This window comes from Otolemur garnettii, unplaced genomic scaffold (assembly GCF_000181295.1).
Source record: "Otolemur garnettii isolate 467f Iridium unplaced genomic scaffold, OtoGar3 scaffold00014, whole genome shotgun sequence".
Classification (NCBI taxonomy): domain Eukaryota; kingdom Metazoa; phylum Chordata; class Mammalia; order Primates; family Galagidae; genus Otolemur; species Otolemur garnettii.
In genome coordinates this window covers 14,078,341-14,099,670 of record NW_003852409.1, presented here as the reverse complement: position 1 = coordinate 14,099,670, position 21,330 = coordinate 14,078,341, and the positions used below count along the sequence as shown (strand labels likewise).

Here is a 21,330-nt window from a genome sequence, read left to right as displayed (position 1 = left end):
GCTACATGCTGCTTTTGTGAGGATATTTTTTGCTTATCTGTGGCGTCAGATATCAGGAAAAGTATGTACAGACCTTTTCTTTGCTAATCAGCTTTCTTTAGTGTTTGTGTATTTAATGTGCCCAAGACAACTCTTATTTATCAAAAAAAAAAAAAAAAAATTCTGGACACCCCTGATTCTAGGTGCTTCTAAACAAACTCAAAATCAGAAGTTTCTCAACACTCACTTTTGAAAACCAAGTCATGTTCAGGTTTCTCTCTCTCTCTCTCTCTCTCTTCCTCCCTCTAACTGAGTCTAAATTCTGGTAAAGAAAGGGACGGTCACCTCTCGGCTCAGACCCCTCTCGCCTCTGTGCTTCCATCCTGTTAGATGACAATACCCTCACTGATGCTCATGAAGGTCCTCAGCGGGTCTGCTGGTTAGTTTTGTCGCCTTTGATGCAGCTATATCCTACGGCTTCCAGGATCCCTTCTCATGGTTATTTCTGGAGAGAGAGACATCTCTACCTGGCTTTTGACTCCCAGGGTCCATGATGTCATCTGCCACCAATCCTTATTATTGTAAGACTCCTTCTGAGTCTTAAAATTGTATATCAACTCTCTCTCTCCCACACCTGTCTAGGAATAAAGAAAATTCATCAGGTCCTCTCCCCTTTAATCCCCACATAGCTTTTCTCTATTGTACCATGTCCTTATAATCAAGGCCACTTCTTGCCACCATCCCAAATATCCAAAAGAGGACCCATGGCGCCCTCTGTCTAAAGGGGTGCTTATCAGTCATCTCTTCCCTAACTGGAGAGTTGAGGGCCTCACGGCAACATCTGACATCCTCGGCTCTCCCCCCTTTCCCTCTTCCTTTCTGCAGAGGTTCGTTCCTTGTCTGGAGTGTGGAAAAATTACACCCTTACCAAAAGTTCTTTCCAGATCTTCCTGTCATTCATCAAGAGGGCAGATTTTTAAACTTTAAGAGCCAAGAATGTTGAGGCTGTTGATTGGGCCCCTTGGGGTGTATATTTGCAAGAGGTGTCTTGTAACATCTCGAGTGCTTCTCCATCACACAGACCACTCTCTATGCCTGTATTTCCTTTGGTCCCATCTGCATTATTTTCCTGGATCTTACTTGGTTTTTCAGGAGTAGGGCGAAGTGTTTAGATACCTTTTCTCAAACTGCTTGCTGGGTTTTTAGATGCTTTGTAGAGACATTTTTACTTTAATTTTACTTAAGCTTAACAGCTTTAGCTCACAAACACTAATAAAATTTAGGTAAGAATTATTGCTGCTCTGCTACTGGAGATTGCTTTGTGTAGACATAACTGTTACAGTCTGAGAGTATCTAGTTCTTATAGTGAGTCTGCTCCCTCAAGTGAATCGAGTCGAACATTTTTAAAAATCATAATATCTCCTTTTAACTTTAACAAAACATAGGCTACAATCATCTCTCTTCCTGTCTACATTCTGAAAAACATGGTGTTCCTTAAATTACTGCCTAATACATGAATTCCTTCTAAGAACTGATCAGAAAATATACCCACCCATTTCTACAAAAAGCAGCCACAAATTGAATTGCAACCACTGGTGTTCTTGTGCCTTTACCATTATAAACCATGAAGGACAGTGAATAGAATGTCTTTTTGAAAGGTTCTAATTTTTCCTTCTCTCTAGAGAGAAGAAACAGCATATATCATTGTAAAAATTCTTTCACTTGTCCTGAAGTAATAAAACCCAAGTGTCAGATTTAGTGAATCAGTATTTCCTCATGGAGACAGGACACAACCAAAAATCAGATTTTGTGCTAATATTGAGTGGTCTGTACAAGATGAGGGATCGAATCCATTTGATGATTTTGAAGAGCAATGGAAAAACAAATGTAGGAAGCAAGTCAGCCATTACTGACGTGGAAAAGACACACTGTGTTCAATTCTCTTCTTGTTGGGATTTTAGTGTATGATCATGTGGTGGCTTGGATAGATGGAGGGAGATAGGCAGATGGATAAATATCCTTGGAAATAGATACGTAGGATTCAAATTTGGTTCATATTCTGAGAGCCTAAGAATCAATAAAAATAACAATAAGTGATACTATCAATGACAGTTCATTCCATAAACATTTGCTGCTCTTCATTAGCAAGCTCCACAGTAATGACAATCATGATTATAGTGATGACAATACGATTCTAAATAATTTTGAGGTTCCTTGTGGTTCTGTGAGATCACTGCAGGCTCTAGTCTGCGACTATTTCTATTTTATTCTCAGTGATGAGGCTCATATCCCTCACTGGGGTGACATGCTAATGATCCTCACAAGGACTATCTTACAGTAGAAGGGAAGTGCATAGTAGGGCAACACGGTACAAGCGCATACTAACTTTTCCCGTTTTATTACAGCAAATTCTTCGCCATTCTAGAGAAAACTCAACAAAAGTGATATTTCTCATTACTGATGGATATTCCAACGGGGGAGATCCCAGACCCATTGCAGCGTCACTACGAGATTTTGGAGTGGAGATCTTCACTTTTGGCATATGGCAAGGGAACATTCGAGAACTGAACGACATGGCTTCCACCCCAAAGGAGGAGCACTGCTACCTGCTCCATAGTTTTGAAGAATTTGAGGCGTTAGCTCGCCGGGCATTGCACGAAGGTAATGGCAACCTGATGGTATGACCACGGCACCTGTCCGTGGGATTTCCTTCCCTCTCCGTGCCTGAACCTACTGGAGAGTAATATCAGACCCTCACAAGTTCCTTGCTGAGCGTGATGCCTGGGATTCCTCTGGGTATCACGAAATGTGCTGAACTTTGTAGAGATGACATTCTGACCTTGCAACAAGATCATTTGTTTTCTTTTGCTTCTTACCAGCTGTGATATATTTTGAGTAAAATAGCCATATGCTCCCACCTAGAATCATTAGAATTCGTGGAATGAATTTAGGTGTGTTTCGAGGCCACACACAGAGTCAGAAGCCTTGACTTAGATTTCTTTACAGTTATCTGGACAGAGGAGGGGAAAGTTCAGGGACGTGAACAGTGAATCTCAGCAGAATGTTTCCAGAAATATACATTAATATGGAGGGACAATAAATCCTTAATATATACATCTGACCTAACAACTTCAAGATAAATATGTTTATGTACATGTATAAGCTTAAGAGCATTAGCCCTAAAAGGGAAAAGAAAATCAACAATTTCATTCATCAGGGTATTTTATACATCATTTATAAGGATTTTTAGTTGTATAATTTTAGTGAAATAAACTTCCTGCCAGAACATGGGCATGTACTTTGGTGAACTAGGAGGAAAAAAAGCACAGACTGGGAGGAGATTACAAGAAATCTACCCTCAGATCAAAATGATGTGGCAAATTAGGCTTGATCCTTGCAGGGATTCATGCAAAAGATTCGTTTGTGGGAGGGGCAGGATCATGGCAATATGAGGCTCTAAGCAAGTGGTGATATTCACAATAAATTGGTTCAATCTACTACAGATTCAAGAAAAAAAACTTTACAGCAGAATATCAGGCTATAGTGTGGATACAGGGAAAAGGACTTAACTCCCTGAAGAATGATGTGCCAAAGTCATTGAAGGCTAGGATTTTTGAGAAGTGGGAAGGGACTTAGGGCAGTGGTAAGAAAATAGATGTGGAGAGTAAAGAAATTGGATTCAAGCTCTGGGCCTATAATTTAACAAAGTCTAGTTTTTTGTAAGAGATAAACCTTAAAAATCTAAATGTGAATCCCAGTTTTGCACGTAAGAGCTGAGTAGTTTTGACAAGTATCTATCTTTTGTGCTCCTTGGGTTTTTTGTTATTACTCAGGGAACAGGGAATGAGAGTTAGATTCTTCTTCTTGGGATTGTGACAAGGATGAAGTGGGTTAATACCCATAGAGTGACTGTAACATTACTGATGGCTTATTATGCTAGGGTCTCAATAACTGTCCCGCTGTTACAACTTATTGTTATTAATTAATTAATATTATTCATTTGTAGAGTTATCTTAGGCAATTTATCTAACAACTATGAACTTCAGTTTTTCTCCCTTCAAAATGGAGGGCATAATAGGTAGATTTATTGAAAAATGTAAGCCTCACTAAGTATCATGTCTAGCTCATGGAAGAAGTCCAGCCACTGGGAATACCTGTTTCTCCTTTAGTGCAGGAAGAGTGACATGTTAAGTGGGGAAAAAGGGTGGTTGTGGTTAGTGATGGTGGGGGGACTAGGTGGGATCATGAAGTTATGAGTATTATCAGCTATGTTGTAGAAGACAAATCTCTAGTCCTACCATCTCTCTGTCTCATAGGACTGGGGCCTTCTGCCTTGATGTGAGTCAACCCAGAAGCCAGGTGGGGCAGAGGAAGGAAAAACGTTTGAAGGGAGGGGCCTTCAAGGAAAAAGGCTTTGGTTACTATAATGCAGCAGGGTTTTAGAGGTTATCATACACTAAACTACTATCTAGAATGTGCAATAATTTGACTGAGTTTCTAGGTTTGGTAAGAAGAAACCCTGTTTTTAGTGGAAGACATGATCAGATCAAGGAAAACGAGCCTCATTTCTCCTCTATATTCTCTGAAGCTACTTTCAGTTGGGATGGATCCACTTTTGATCTTAAGACTACCCATGTTTCTGGCCAATCTTAGCAGACATAGGTTACAGAATAATAGCTTTCTCCGGAAGTAACTTCTTTACTTACCTCTCTCCCAGAACTGAATGTAGCACACCAGTCTTGACTGTGAGGTTTTTTATGCTTCCTAACTTGCTCTGCTGCCAAATAAACCCATGGCTCTGAGGAGCTAAGTCCTAGAGGCCTACATTGCAGATCTTTTGCCTACACCACAGTCTGCAGGGGTCCTCAAACTTTTTAAACAGGGGGCCAGTTCACTGTCCTACAGACCATTGGAGGGCCGGACTATGGGCTCAGGACGAGTTGACTTCTAAGCAAGACAGGCAGCGGTAGCAAAAACCCCTGGTGGGCCAGATGAATGTCCTAGGTGGGCTGCATGTGGCCTGTGGGCCATAGTTTGAGGACACCTGGTCTATTGGAAGGAGTTTTAATTGGGTGTTTGTTTATGTTGGTCTTTCTCTTTGAGGACAGAGTCTTCCCTTCACTTTGCCCGGGTAGATGCATAAGGAAAGATGTCCTCTACTTGAGGCCATCACCAATCTCCTTCCCAGGTTCAAATTGCAGCCCATGTATCACGTTGAAACTCAACCACTTGTGTTCCTCTGAGGGGCCCATCACTATAATTGGGCCCAGCCCCATGGACCTAGGACTAGAGTTAGGATAAGACTTCTGAACGCCTTCAACAGAATAAATGAGCTTATGATTTGCCCCATTTCGATCATCCCTTTGGGGCCAGTCCTATTCAACCTTTCTCTGCTCTGTTAAGTTCATATTCTGAACAACTCTGCCTGAGTTGTTGAATTTCCAGCATGTCTCACTTCAGAGCATGGCTCAAGCAAAAAGAATGGTTCTATTTACATAATGTGTTCATTTCTTTGAAATTAAGAGATAAATCAGATACTGGTTTGATTATTTAACATAAGAGGTATTGAATATCTATGTATGGAAGTGCTGGTATGTATCCTAAAGTTGCTAGCTCACAATCAACACCCACTTTCAGTGATCAGGATTATGGTTTAACTTCTAATTTAAACAAGAAGTTTGGAGATCTGGTTGCTGCTTCCTGACCTCATACAGAGGCAGTGAGATACTGCTAGTCTGGAAGCTGGGGGAATGACCTGCCTATCCGACTGCATTGCTTCCTGCTACATCTGGAGATTTCTTGCTAAAGTACTTAATTTCTGCCTGACCCTGTATGGCCTTGAGAACTTCTGATGAGGTCCCAGACTGAAATAACTTAACTGGCTGAAACAAATTCCCAGAGTGTGGTAGTACAAATAACACACACTTGTGTTTGGGTGGGAGGAGGAAGCAGTTGGGAATTAGACGGATATGAAAAGATATTTTCTCTAGCTTGCACTTAAATTTTAATGACTAGCGACTGTAACATTCAACTCTTACTCATTTTTTTTTTTTTTTATTGCTCTCTGTCATGCGTATTGGTAGATCTACCTTCTGGGAGTTTTATTCAAGAGGATATGTCCCACTGCTCCTATCTTTGTGAAGCCGGCAGAGACTGCTGTGACCGAATGGCAAGTTGCAAATGTGGGACACACACAGGCCAGTTTGAGTGCATCTGTGAGAAGGGGTATTACGGAAAAGGTCTGCAATATGAATGCACAGGTGAGCCCTCAGTTTGCGTGTTTATCCGTCATCTGTTGCTTTGTAACAAATGATCCCCAAACTCCATGCAATAAGTGTTTGTTATTACTCGTGAGTGCGTGGGTCCTTGGGGAGCCCTTCTGCTCTCAGCTGTGCTAACTTGTGTATCTGCCATCAGCTGTGAGTTGGGTTGGCTGCTGGCTGATCTCAGCTGGGTTCTCTTCCATGTCTTGGAGTAGCTGACCATAGTCTGATCTAAAATGGCTTTGTCTGGGACAGGAGGCTGTCCTTTATGTGGTCTCTCATACTCTATCAGGGTTGTTCAGGTGGTGATATCAGGGTTTCTTAGGAAAGAATGGAAGTTTTCAAGGTCTCTTGAAGCCTAGATTCTGAACTGGGAGGGGGAAGATTGGGGGTCTTGTATTTGTAATTAGTCTTGTAAAATAGCCAAATCTGTCCTCTAGGCATATAAACCAAATATGTCTCAGTCTCTCTATGACATTGAAGCCAGTGGAATTTTGGTGCCCAAGCTACGTGTAACTTGTGAGATTGTCACCAAAAATGTAACATTCACCTGAGGTTGTTTTTGCTTTTCAGTAGCCTCCCTAAAAGTGTATCAAAAAGTTCTCATAGTGCCACCACTTCAAAGTGAAATTAGAGTGGCTATTAAAAGAACAAAAAATGACAAGTTCTGGCAAGGCTGTGGAGAAAGGAAGATTCTTCCATACGTACACTGTTGGTGGGAATGTGAAATAGTATAGCCATTATGGAAAAGAGTATGGAGGTTCTTTAAAAAACTAAAATTAGAACTCCCACTACTGGGTATATATCCAAAGGAAAGGAGTCAGCACATTGAAGAGCTACCTGAAGCCCCATATTTATTGCAGCACTATTCACAATAGTTAAGATACAAAAACAACCTCAGTTTCCATCAACAGATGGATGGATGAAGAGGATGTGGTATATATATACACAATAGAATACTATTCAGCCATAAGAATGAATGAAATCATGTCATTGCAGCAACATGGATGGAACTGGAGGTTATTATGTTAAGTGAACTAAGCTGAGCACTGAAAGAGAAATAGTATATTTCTCACTCATATGTGGAAACTAAAAAAATGTTGATTTCATAAAAGAGAATAGAATGGTGATGATCAGAGACTAGGTAGGATAGGGGGCAGGAAAGAGGGAGAAGTTGGTTAAAACAGATGTCCCCAATCTTTTTGGCACCAGGGACCAGTTTCATGGAAGATAATCTTTCTGTGGACTAGGGTAGGAGGGGAGGGTGATTTTGACATGTCTGCAAGTAATTGACTTATTATGGTCTCTGTCAAACCTCTCTGTTGATTATAATCTGTATTTGTAGCCACTCCCCAGGGCTAGTATCACTGTATCAGCTCCATTTCAGATCATCAGGCATTAGATTTTCATAAGGAGTGCACAAGTTAGATCCCTCACATGTACAATTTACAGTAGAGTTCGTACTCCTATGAGAATCTAACACTGCTACTGATTGATAGGAGGAGGAAGTCGGGTGGTGATGTAAGAGATGGGGAACAACTGTGAATACTGGTGAGAACTCACTTGCTCACTCCCCTCCCCCCCCAGACTCACTTCCTGCTCTGTGGCCCAATATCTAGCAGGCCACAGACTGATACCAATCCGGGGCCCAGGGGATTGGGACTGCAGAATTAAAAGATACAAAATTAAGAATCTCTGTTTAGTAAATGGTGCTGGGAAAACTGGATAGCCACGTGTAAAAGACTGAAATAGGATCTGTACCTCTCACTGCTTAAAAAAATTAACTTATGATGGATAAAAGACTTAAATCTAAGGCATGAAATTATAAGAATTCTAAAAGAAAATATTGGAAAAACTCATAGAGACATTGGGCTAGGGAAAGAATGTATGAAGAAGACCCCAAAAACAATCACAGCAACAGCAAAAATAAACATATGGGACCTGATAAAATTAAAGTTACTGCATAGCCAAGGACACAGTCAATAGAGTAAATAGACAACTTATGGGATGGGAAAAAATATTTGCATGCTATACATCTGACAAAGGGCTGATAACCAGAATCTACAAAGAACTCAAGAAAATAAGCAAGAAAAAAAATCAAATAATCCATTAAAAAGTGAACAAAAAACATGAACAGAAACTTTACAAATGAAGATAGACTAATGGCCAAAAAACATGAAAAATGCTCGACATTTCTAACCACAGAGAAATCTAAATCAAAGAGATGTCACCTAACGCCAACAAGAATGGCTCCTATTAGTAAGTCCCAAAACACCAGATGCTGGTATGGATTTGGAGAAAATGAAGAATCATACATTGTTGGCAGGACTACAACTACTACAACCTCCATGGAAAGTTAGGATGGGATAACTCAAAGAACTAAAAGCAGACCTATCATTTGATCCAGTAATCCTATCTAGATACTCACCCAAAGGAAAAGAAAGTTATTAATTTTTATTTTTTATTAAAGTATAACTATATACATTTATGGGGTACAATGTGATGATTTGATATACAATATGGAATGCTTACATCAAACTGATTAATATAACCATCACCTCACTTACTTAACAAACTGTGGCATATGTATACTTTGGAATACTATTCAACTTTAAAAGAAGATAGAGGCTTTACATCATCTATGTTTACCTGGATGGAGTTAAAATACATCCTTCTTAGTAAAGTATCTCAAGAATGGAACAAAAACATATCCAGTGTACTCAATATTATTATGAAACCAAGATAAAGTCACTTATACTCTTTTATGAATGATAAAACACAAATACAGTCTAACAAGGGGGAAGGAGGAGGGCAAGGAGGGAGGAGAAGGGAGAAGGTAAAAAAAAGTTATTTTTTAAAAAAGATACTTGTGCCTCAGTGCCTTTAGCTCAGAGGCTAGGGCGCCAGCCACATACACTGATGCTGGTGGGTTCAAACCCTGCCCAGACCTGCCGAACAACAATAACAACTGCAACAAAAAAAATAGCCAAGTATTGTGGTGGTCACCAGTAGTCCCAGCTACTTGGGAGGCTGAGGCAAGAGAATCATTTAAACTCAAGAGTTTGAGTTTGCTGTGAGCTGTGATGCCACAGCACTCTACTAAGGATGACACAGTGAGACTCTGTCTCAATAAAAAAAAAAGACACTTGCACTTGAATGTTTTTAGTAGCACAATTCACAATTGCAAACATGTGGAAACAACCCAAGTGCCCATCAATACATGAATGGATTAATAAAATGTGGTACACATACACCATGGGATGGTGTGGAAAAAACGGAGGTCTAGAATCTTTTGTAACAACCCGATGGGACCAGAAACCTTTGTTCTAAGTGAAGAATCGCAAGAATAGAAAAATAAACACCCTATGTACTCAATACTAAATTGAAATTAATCTATCAACACTTACGTGCACATGTGGAAGTAAAACTGAATGGGAATAAAGTGGGGGAGAGGGAGAGGAGGGGTTGGATCAGTTCACACCTGGCTGGTACAATGCACACATTCTGTGTGAAGGGCACATTTATAACTTTAACTTAAAAAGTACAAAAGCAAATTCTGTGACCAAAAATGTGACTAACCCTGTAATCTTCTGAAATAAAAAAGACAAGATACAAAATTATCACTGGATGGGGGAATTAAGTTCCATAGCACTGTAGGCTGAGTATAAGTAGCAGTAATTTATTATATATTTTCAAATAACTAGAAGAGAGGATTTTGAATGTTCCCAACAAAAAGAAATGATAAATGTTTGAGGTTATAGGTATGCTAATTATTCTAATTTGATCATTACACATTATATACATATTTCAAAACATGTACCCTATATATGTACAATTATATGTCAATTAAAAACAACAATAATAAATGGAATTTATTTCATCCACATTTGTAGTTGGGTTTTTTGGGGGTTTTTTTGCAAGTATACCTTTATATGTTTATATCTTATCAGAGAGGCAAAAAGAGAATCTTAGTATTCTTGTGTTCCACATTACATTTTAGGAAAATCTGTTTAGAAGTAGTATGTGGTTGCTCTAGGTTGGAAGGCATTTTATTTGTTCTGTTTTTACCTAAAAAGCAACATTTGTTTTTATGGCTTAAAGCTCTTCCGTGATTTGCTGTTTTGGAAAACTGTATTCCCATGGAAATTAACCCCAGCAGGAGAATTTGGGAGCAGTAGGTTTGCTGTGTTCTGTACTCTGTGATTATTCATTGGCTGTTTTATGCGAACGTCATTTTATCCTGGCCTTTGGCAGATGGGCCCGCTCTGCGACACAGAAATGTGGCTCTTCCTTCTCTATCAACTTGTGTTCTCCCTTCTTTTCTTTCTTCTGTCCTCCTCCTGGTGGGACCTTTCCTCTTGTGCCATTCTTTCACTCTCTTTTATTCCTATACCCTCCCCTTAGTTCCCCTGCCTCCCCTGCCCTGACCCCAGCTGGCAGACCATCCTTCCTGGGTCCAACCATCCATACTCACCCAGAAGAATCACTCCTTTCTCAGCGCTGCTTCCACCCCACCAGCAGGATTTCTCACTTCAGCAGAAAAAGGGAGGGGTGGGGGAATAAGCCCAACTGCCTCTGAGTTGGCAAAGTGCCCCCCCTTGTTTTTCCTCCCCTTGAATCTTCCCACACTCTCATCAACAGCCCAGCTTGGCATGCTCCCCAACCTCCCCCTTACACTCCTCCGTCCCAGCCCACCAAACCCAGGCAGAAGAGCTCATTTTCTTTGCTGGAAGCTGTAGTCAGCATGTCTGCTTTCCGTGTGGTCCTAGACTGGACTGCTCCCTGCCAAGAAGCCACTGCCGTGTGGCTGCCTACAGCCTCAGCCACTGTGTGCTGTGGTTCTCGCTGGCTCCAGGACACTAGAATCTTGCATCCCAGGGGATAAGCTTCGAGAAGAAAGAGGGGGCGGTTCACAAACCCACTGTCCCCAACTACCCAAGTTGCTTTGGCTGCTACCAGTAGCACATTCCAGGCTTAAAGGCAAAGCAATCCATAAAATGTATGTAGTTGGGTGGGCCTGTCATTAGCATAGAAAGGGGATTGGAGCGCTTCTGCTGCTGAGTCTAGCCAAGGACACCAAGCAGGTAAGGATGTGTGTATTACCCATTCATTCCTTCTCTTAAATTAGTACGCCTCTGCTCACTGATACCCAGTAATCCTTTCTTACATACAAGATTTAAATTAGACATAGATTCATCACTATATATGTTCTTATGATCATCTTCAAAATTTATTCATGAGATTAGAAAAAGGAGTACAGAACTCCAAGGTGTGTGCTGAGTCTTTGTCTAGTTGCCAGAAGCCAACAGCACTGGTCACTGGCTTCTCTGCCATTGTAAGAGCTAAGAGAAAATAAATTATATCTTTCCTAGGGCATGGAAGACTCATGACCAGACTCATGACCATGTTTCAGAAAGGCAGAAAGAACTCTAAGCTCTAAATCAGCCAAGACTGAACCTCTGGGAGCAGTGAGCCCCTTTAAAAATGTTACTAAGCATCTTCTCCATGAGGTAGGGAGTCAGTGGTGAGCAGACAGACACAGTCATCACCTTCTTGGAACTTCAAATCTAACCACACCAATCAATTTATAATTGCAGACTATAATATGTGTTATTAAATTAAAATGCTCATAGTATGAAGAATGGATGCCAGGGAAGAGAGCTAAGACCTGGGGGATGACTCAAATAGCTATAGACCATAGCTATTCTATTACTCAAGGAGGGCTGTTACATTTTATTCTGAATAGTTGGAATTCTGAGTATTTATCCTCCTCGTAGAAACAATGCCTTTCAGAAGCAAATCATTCTGTTTTAGAGTCAGAAGGAACCTTAGAGATTATCTACTCTAAGCCCACCATTCTGGAAGAGGAAATTGAGGCCTCAGGAAAGATGAGCATCTCATTCGAGATAACAGATGCAGCCATCCAAGGAACCAGGGGAGGGACCCAGTTCATTTTTCTTAAGTCCTATGTTCTTTTCAAGGTATCATACCACTTATTTTCTCCATTTTTATAAATAACGTTTTTGTCCATTAACAATTCCATTTTATTTTACACTGTTTTCAATTCTTTTTTATTTTTTTATTAAATAATAACAATATACATTGATGCATTTATGGGATACAGTGTGCTGATGTTATATACAATTTGGAATGCTTACATCAAACTGGTTAACATAGCCTTCACCTCACTTACTTAATTATTGTGTTAAGACATTTGTACTCTACACTCAATAGATTTGACATGTACCCTTGCAATATGCACCATAGGTGTGGTCCCACCAATCACCCTCCCTCCATCCAACCTCCCCCCTCCCCTCCCCATCCTATTCCCTCCTTCCCCAATATATAATCACCCACACTTTCATATGAAAGATAAAACACAACCGTAGCCCAGGATGAAGGAAGAAGGAAAATAACTTCTTGTATACATTGCTTTTCGAAGACCAGACACTGATCTATGCTCAAAATGTTTAAAAATACGGAAAGATCTAGCTCAAATTCAACCTCTGCCAATTACGATGTAGCATTGGGCAATATAATTTCTTCTATTCTTAGTGTTTCTGTACAATGGGCTTAATGATGGTATAATTATATATAATGTATATATATATGTACACATACACATAGCTACATACCTATCTATATGTAATATAGAGATATATAAATGTGATATATTGATATGTATGTGTACAGATGTGTAGAGCTATGTGTCGAGATAAGCGTGTGTGTGTCTGTGTTTGTGTGTATAGAAGTGGTTGGATTAATTGTGAGAACATACTTAGGATAGTATCTGGCACATCAATTCTTAATCAGTGGTGGCTTTTATTATGAACCATTATTGTGAGATCATAAAAATATGAGAAAGTGAATGAATGAGCATGAAAATAATTACTACGAGTATGAAGGGCTTGAAGATAAGTGACAGCCACATATTTTGTAAATTTCACTGCTCTCAGTCAGACTAGTGGCCTTATCTTGAGAATTTTTGTTCTGTTGGGAAGATAAAGACAATATGTGAATGCCGGTCAGTGCCATAAGGAGATCTTGCAGCTACTAAAGGTGGCATATATTTTTGATCTAATGAGTATCCAATGATGGGCAAGAATATTGAATGGGAGAAGGCTGTAGGGTATCGTGCCACTGAACGTTGAGAGAAGTGGAGGTAAAAAGTCATATGCTGAGGCAAATTATATTTGCTAATGAGTTTCATAGAAAATTAGATTATTGGAGCTGGCCGTAAGGGTTTTTGTCACTATCTATTTGGGAGATAAGAACAACCCCATTCTGTGATCATATTATAAATTCATGGCAGAGCTGCAGTAGAATCCAGGTCTCTAAATTTTCAGTCCATGATTCTTTCTCTATACTAGGCTATCTCAAAAGGCAGCCTTAAGATCAGAAAAGGCTGACCACCAGGATGATACTGTGATCTCCTTCTCTTTTTCCTCAGCTTTGTGGTATAGTGGCAGGTTGGGGTTCCTAAGTCCTGAAACAATGACCCCTCAAAACCCTCCCCAAGGCAGTGGCTTCCTTTATAAGGAACTCTACTGTCACACTAACCAGCTACTTCATGGATAATATCCTGATGCAGAAAAATATTATAATAATTGTAGATCTGTTCCATATTGTGAAAATCTTAGTTGAATGCAAGTCATAAGGTATTTGTAATATCTTAAAAGTGATAACTTTGTCTAAGAGTTTAATTTTATAATACATCATAAGTTTGAACTAGTTTGTTTTTTTTTTCCAAATTCCCGACTCAAAACTGCTGAGTTAGTTTCAAAATAATCATGTCCTTTTAGCTAACGGTCTTGGAGAGTGTGTGCTGACGGATGTTACAGAAGTGAGGACCGTGTAACAATCTGAGATTGTTGATGTATGCTCATTCACTTGTCTACTGGCAATAAAAGAGAAACCACATTTCACAGAAGTGAAATGAATATTAATATTAATATTAATCTTCAGCAAGATTATAATATTCCTAAAAGCCATTGCACAAGTGGTTGGGTCTAAGAGCAGCACTGCAGGTGAAAAAATCCAGTTCTGCAACCAAAATAAATTTGAAGTAATACAAATCCTTTGCTTGATTTTCTCTGACTCCAAAATAGTGATGTATAGATCCAGTAATTCTTAAAACCTGCCCTTTCTTATCTGTCCTTTCTGTTAGAAACCAGAACTCTTCTGCACTTCCCTTTTCAAATTTCGTCTTACTCACGGGCATGGGTACACTTCTCCCAGACCCTAAGTCAAACCCACGTCCCTCTTGTTTTTCCCTCTTAATTCTACACTGACTGCTCTTTAGGGATCCAGAAATGGAGAAGGACCAAGAACACACGCATAGGAATACTTTTCTCGGGGTAAATCAATGATTTATAAAAGGCCTATGACATTTTATTTTTAAAAAACCCTATATAACTAAATTTTATTTACTACAAATATGTTGTATGATTGAGAAAGTCAGATATTTTAACACTACATGTTTAGGTTTTAAGGGTTGAAAAAATATCCTTTGGGATGAGTTCTTGAACTTCAGCTAAGGAAACAATAATGCAAAACTACGTGGGGTCTAATGAAAGGATCTAAAGAAGGGGTCTAAAGAAGGTGTTGGCAGTGCCTGTGGCTCAGTGGGTAGGGCGCCAGCCCCATATACCAAGGGTGGCAGGTTCAAACCCAGCCCTGGCCAAACTGCAATAACAAAAACACCTCCAACAAAAAGAAAGGTTAGTGAAAAGAAGGTGTTACTTCCATCTCTAACTCTGTCTCTGGTATTACTCTCTATCCGTCACCATTAGTATAGGCATCTGGGTAGTGAGATTGATGATTCTGATTATGATGACAGCCATAAATGATTATAATAATAATAGCTAAGACTATAGTGCTTGGACACTTTTCTGAGCATTGATTGTTATTAATTTATACACTCTTCAGGAGCATTCCCTAGAGAATCTTTCCATTTCAGAGTTAAGGAAACTAAAAGTGTGAGACGATAAACAATGTGTCTGCGGCTAGGAGAGCTGGGATATGAATGCAAATTGTCTGGCTCCAGAATCTACAGTCCAGCCCTAGAGAAAGACATTGAACACATTGACTCACCATTAAAAATATAAGTTCAAATTCTGAGTTCGACCCTTATGAGAGCATCCAAATTTGATCACTTTCAACTTAGAAAATAGCAGCTTTGTGTGGTTCAACCTCATTCTAGGAAGGAAAAGAGCACAGTGACTGAGGCAAAATACGAATCCGGTCAGGCCGAACTTCTGCTTAGTGCTATTACATTATGGCCGTTCAGAGAATAAACTTGAAGGTCCTTCGTGTGCCATAAAGGCTTTGTAAGATCTGTCCTCGCCTTTACCCTTTCTGCTACAACTGAAACTAATTCTTGTTCTCTCCACATACCATGCTGTTTCATGACTCAGCTCTTTCTTCCTCCTCCCCCAGTCCCCTTCTCCTCCACACCTAACCATTGTCTTTGTTCCTCCTCCATCAGACTAGTGGTTCTAATATACAGTGACATTTGAATTTAATTTTTATCCCCACTACCTCTCTTCAGAGCCCACAGTAAGTACTCAAGAGAGAAGACGCCGGTAAGAGGCTGACTTTCATACCAGAATCTTAACTGGACAAACCTTTAGGTAGCCGCCTGGTTTCCCTGTCTGCTGTGGGCACCACAGGATTCCTAGCACCGAGGCACATGGTCAGACTTTTTTTTTTTAATGCATTTAACTTATTTGAAATCAAAATATTTACATTTGGTTAACCTTTGCCAATGATAAATCAAATACAGTTATATGGTTGATTTCCTAGATTAGGCATTTTAAGATGAGTAGATCATCAAATCGACGAGAGTAGCCAGTGAACTCTTGCTGTAAATCCAAGCAGTTGCAGCTGTTCTGAATTTTCCCTGAGGGGATTTTAAAGACACCGAATATAGAGACAAGAGACATCTTGAGGACACTGTGCCGTTGGACAGATTGACTCCATTTCAGTGAACTTGGAATGATCCACGGGTTGAAAATTATAGCTGGATCGGGGCCAAGGCTGAGGGCTAGATAACTTGAGCCAGAGCATATTATTTTTCATCAAAGGAGGATACACTATAGAAATAGACACTGGAATATTTATGTGGCAACGTCTTATTATACATGTAAATATATGCACACAAGTCCCCACTCCCACCCTGCACACACACACATTTTCCTGTCTAAATATTATCTCATTTCTTTGGAAAAAGAGAGGACAAAGAGCTCTAGAAATACTTGAATGGAAACCAAAACATTTGGAAATCTTGTTCTCTGAGCAGAGCTTAGCTGATTTTTTTTTTTTTTTTTAGTATCCCTCGTGGTACCTAATAATGGATTTGTCAGATGTAAGGAATTTGTGCAATGTATTCCTATTTGCTTTTTATGAGGGACTATTGCTAGCTTGTTGACACTGGTTCCCATCAATTTAAGGAGCAGGATTGCTCACTGCTGCCTAGACCAGACTTGTTTGTATGAGGTAAACATTCAGCCTTGATAGTGCATTTTTCAATCTATCATGGTTTTATAATAGGAAAACAAGTAAAATTAGAACATTGGTGTGAAGCATCACAAACTCACACAGAATTTCTGTACAAATACTTACAAAACTAAATCCAGGAGCCTAGAATTGTTAAGATAAAGATAGTGACCCATTAATGCTTATTATCGTAAAATCTTATTTTTCCTCTTCTTTTCCCTAGCCCTATAATAAGTAACTCTTTCTAATACCAATGATAAGTGACAAGGGAAAACATTTAACATCTACTAAAGTGTGATCTTCAAACAATTTTGCCCATATAACCTCTAAAAAAACTAATGCTACAAAAATTATGGGTATAAATTGAAATTAATTTTTAAATTTTCTATGGCCAAAATTGCCACTCGGTTGAGTTATTATCACAATTGTTACTTGTATATAATTTGTCAAGCATATTATAAATCTTATTTTTACATGTAAAAATACCATTAAAAATTCATCTCTTAATGAGGTAGATTGGTAATTAGTTCATATATTCATGGATTTTTATTAATCTCTATTAGATTAAAAAAGCATATAACATCAATTTCATTTCTTCTTTCACTTTTATAGGTTTTAGTGCTGAAAATCTTCTTTGTATAAATATGTAGATGGAATGTGAAAGAGTTGTGTTGAATTTATGTCACTCAGTACTAGGGGTTTCTCCTGAGTTACATGCTAAAAATAATATCACTTATCGGTCATCAAAAGGTATCACAAGTGATCCATAAGCTGCCAATTCCCTTAGATCCTTTTTCAATTTTATTAAACTTGAAGAATCGAAAACCTTTGGACTTGTAAAATTTGTCATCCATCATTACAATCATTCGTTTTTTTAATTTCTGGGAGCCCCCCCCCCAAAGACTTCATAAGGGCTCATTAAAAGACTGCTTGATAGTTTCAGTTATAAAACATGAATAAGTTCTAAAGATATGCTAGGCAGTATTCTGCCTATATTTAAGAAAAGCTTCTTTTTTTTTTTTTAATTTTTTCTTGTAGAGACAGTTTCACTTTATCACCCTGGGTAGAGTGCCGTGGTGTCACAGAGCTCACAGCAACCTCCAGCTCTTGGGCTTAGGTGATTCTCTTGCCTCAGCTTCCCAAGTAGCTGGGACTACTGCCACCTGCCATGATGCCGGGCTATTTTGTTGCAGTTTGGCCAGGGTTGGGTTTGAACCCACCACCCTCAGTAGATGGGGCTGGTGCCCTACTCACTGAGCCACAGGCGCTGCCCCCTAAGAAAAACTTCTTAAGGCTCTACTTATAATGCCTTTATGAGAGAAGGTTTTCAGATATCGAGATTTTGAAACATGTTGGACATTTTTCACCTTGGGACAATGTGCTCTAATAACACTTAGAAGGATGAGAAGTAGATGTTTGTTATAACCAGTGAAAGACATATAATTGCAAAAAGATTTCATAGACACTTCTCAGGCACGCTAATGTAGGTATGTATATATGAATGTCGAGGTTCTGAAAACTGGTTCTCAAAGTATGATCCATACCACTTGCAATGTCCTTACCTATTTATATTCTTCATGTGCAGAAGAGAAAACAGTTTTAAAGAATTTAAGACATTTCCTTAATGATATTCAATGATTAAGAGGGGGAGCTAGCCTGCGGACCCAGATCTCTCTGACCCCAGAGCTTGTGCTATTACTTGCAATCCATCCATAGCACTAATGGCTCAGTCATTATCCACCAAAGAAATGATCCAGACATATTTTGCTATTATTTCTGGTTATATTTAAAATAAATAATTTGCTTCTAAGTTGTAGCTTAGTATCCCCAGTGTTTGGCTCCGGAAGTCTGCACAGGATTAGTGTTCAGGAAATGTTAGATGATTAGCTGAGTTTTGATGATAGCCAATGATAGCACTGAAAATGATAGCCCGAGCTAGAGGAAATCAGGCTATGATGGTTCAAATGGCCTATTATTTATAATTCAGTAAAATCACAGTGTACTTTATACAGGGTGGTCACATTGGTGATGCCAATACACACACAGTCATCTGTAGGCATCCGTGGGGGTTTGGTTTGAGGATCAAAATTTGAAGATGTTCAAATCCCGTGTGTGTGTGTGTGTGTGTATGATTAAATCCTTATGCAATAAGTGCTCATGTACAGATAATGATAGTAGTTGGTGGCATAAATTCTAGTCATGAATCCTGGTTCTGTCATTTACTGTGTTTTTCTAGGAAAATATTTTGAACTCTGTAGACCTCAGTTTCCTCATCTATAAAATGTGGTTAATAATAGTAAAATTGTTATAAAAATTAAATGAGATAATGTGTGTAAAACACATTATCAAGCTTGATCAAATCCTTGGCATGTAATAATGTTTGATTAATGTACATGATTATGCTCTGCCAGTGGTGGTTCTCAACCCGGAATGATTTTGCCCTCTACCCCCACCCAGGGGACATTTGGCAACATCTGGAGAAAATTTAGTTTGTCAGAGCTGGAAGGAGCTACTGTTACCTGGTGGGTAGTGGAAAGGGACACTGCTAGACATCCCCACACAGTCCCCCCCCAATTCCAAATGCAATAATACCAAAGTTGAAAAATCCTGTCCTAGATTGACAGATTGGATTCATGCATTAAAGTAAGATTTTAAGAAAAACCACTGCTCTATCTCTTTTTAAATAGTTTTATAAGACAGTCATGTCATTCACCCAGGATTGAGTGACCTCTTGGGTATGGCCATTGCAATGTCTTAGGCTTCAGCCACTTCAGGCTGCCTGTGGCCACTCAAGCCCTTTCATGGTTCCATGTTTGTGCATTTTGCTTACCTTTGCCTAGAATACCCCGTGATTATTTATTCTGCGCTCACCAGTTATAGCAAGGGTTCACATCAAACTCACTTCTAGGCAACCTTCCCTCCACTCCCTTCTTCCATAGATTCATAGTCCTAATACAGTTAGATCTGGGTTCATTGGTTCTTAAATATTTTCTCTCTGTTCATATTTATAACATAGTATTATAATTTGGGGTAGGTTCTTTTCTTTAATATTCTATGAATTCTTTTAGGATAGTGTTATGCGTCTTTGAATTTATATAGCCTCTGCTACACAGCCCTTGGGCTTGGAGTAGACATGAATAAATTTTGGGTGAATGAATGAATGTGTAAAATAAATAAAGCAAGTTGCATATTTAGATACTAGAACACAGCATATGGCAGCTCTGCTTGGTCCCCAACTTCCTGGGAATTTTCCATTCCTTTTTTGGAGAAGTGAAGGTGAACAAGTCTGCTGACCCTGAGAAGCACTGGCTTAGTATCAAAGTAAGCCATCTGGAAGGCCGAATTCAACAATAGGAAGTGGCTAATCACATATTTATCTCTTTCATGTTATCTAGTTACTGAGATTGTTTCCAAATTTAATTCTAAAACCATAGTAGTGCACGTGTGTGTGTTTACAGCTATTTGCATGTATTGATATAATGGTGCAAGACATAGCATTTCAGGATATCATAGATTTTTACTATTTAAGCAAGTATTTGACATATACATAAAACAAACCGTTATTACTATATGTAACATATTGTTAACAGTTGAGAATTTTCCATTAAAATTTGAGGTTTATAAATCTCTTTAAAAGATGGAAATGGTTATATGAAAATCATGAACTATAGAATATGTTACAAAAAATTTAAGTATACATTACACATGAAATATTTAAGATAAAACCACAAATAGTCATAAAGCAAGGTTAATTACTATTTGAAACAAAAAGAGAGTTGTTTTTATTATGTGACTGTTACGTTATTGTTCACCAGGAAAATCCAAAGGAATCAACCAAAAACCACTAATATTAATAGTTAGGTGGCCAGATAAATACTTTAAAGTCAGTACATTTTTTTTTTTTTTTTGAGACAGAGTCTCACTCTGTTCTGCAGCCTAGAGTGTCAGCCTAGCTCACAGCAACCTCAAACTCCTGGGTTCAAGTGATCCTCCTGCCTCAGCCTCATGAGTAGCTGGGACTGTAGGTGCCTGCCACAACACCAGCCTAGGTTTTTTAATTTTTCATAGATATAAGGTCTTGCTCTTGAAGTCCTCAAGTAATCCTCCTGCCTCAACCTCCCGAAGTACTAGGATTATGGGCCATTGCACCTGGCCAAAATCAATACATTTTTAATAGAAAAACATTAAGTTTAAAAATGTGATGTAATCCTATTTATACTACGGATAAAAAAAAAACTTTCCTAAAGATAAATTGAAAAGGAATTGTGCGACCCTCTTGAGAAGCAGTACAATTTTATTGAAATTGGTATACAAGAGAATGAGGCAGAATAATCACTTGAGCCCAGAAGTTGGAGGTTGCTGTGAGCTGTGATGCCATAACACTCTACCCAGGGTGACAGCCCGAGGCTCTGTCTCAAAAAAATAATAATAAAAAAATTAAAAAGTAAAAAAATAAATCAGGTAGGCTGATTCCTTCTACTTTATTCTTCTTTATCAAAATCAGCTTACCTATTATAGTGCCTTTCCCTTTCCACATAAATTTTAGAATAATATTGTCTACATCTACAAAAAATTTTGCTGGAATTTTCAT

General features: G+C 38.9%; 1 protein-coding gene across 1 annotated transcript in view; it reads left to right on the top strand.

Annotated features, from left to right (window-relative positions):
• Positions 1 to 21,330, top strand: part of SVEP1 (sushi, von Willebrand factor type A, EGF and pentraxin domain containing 1) — a 173,991-nt gene that overhangs the window by 25,949 nt on the left and 126,712 nt on the right. Inside the window, exons 2-3 of the mRNA XM_012802314.2 lie at positions 2,385 to 2,640; positions 6,063 to 6,239. Coding sequence (XP_012657768.1) covers positions 2,385 to 2,640; positions 6,063 to 6,239 — 433 coding nt within the window. The remainder of the gene's footprint in view (positions 1 to 2,384; positions 2,641 to 6,062; positions 6,240 to 21,330) is intronic.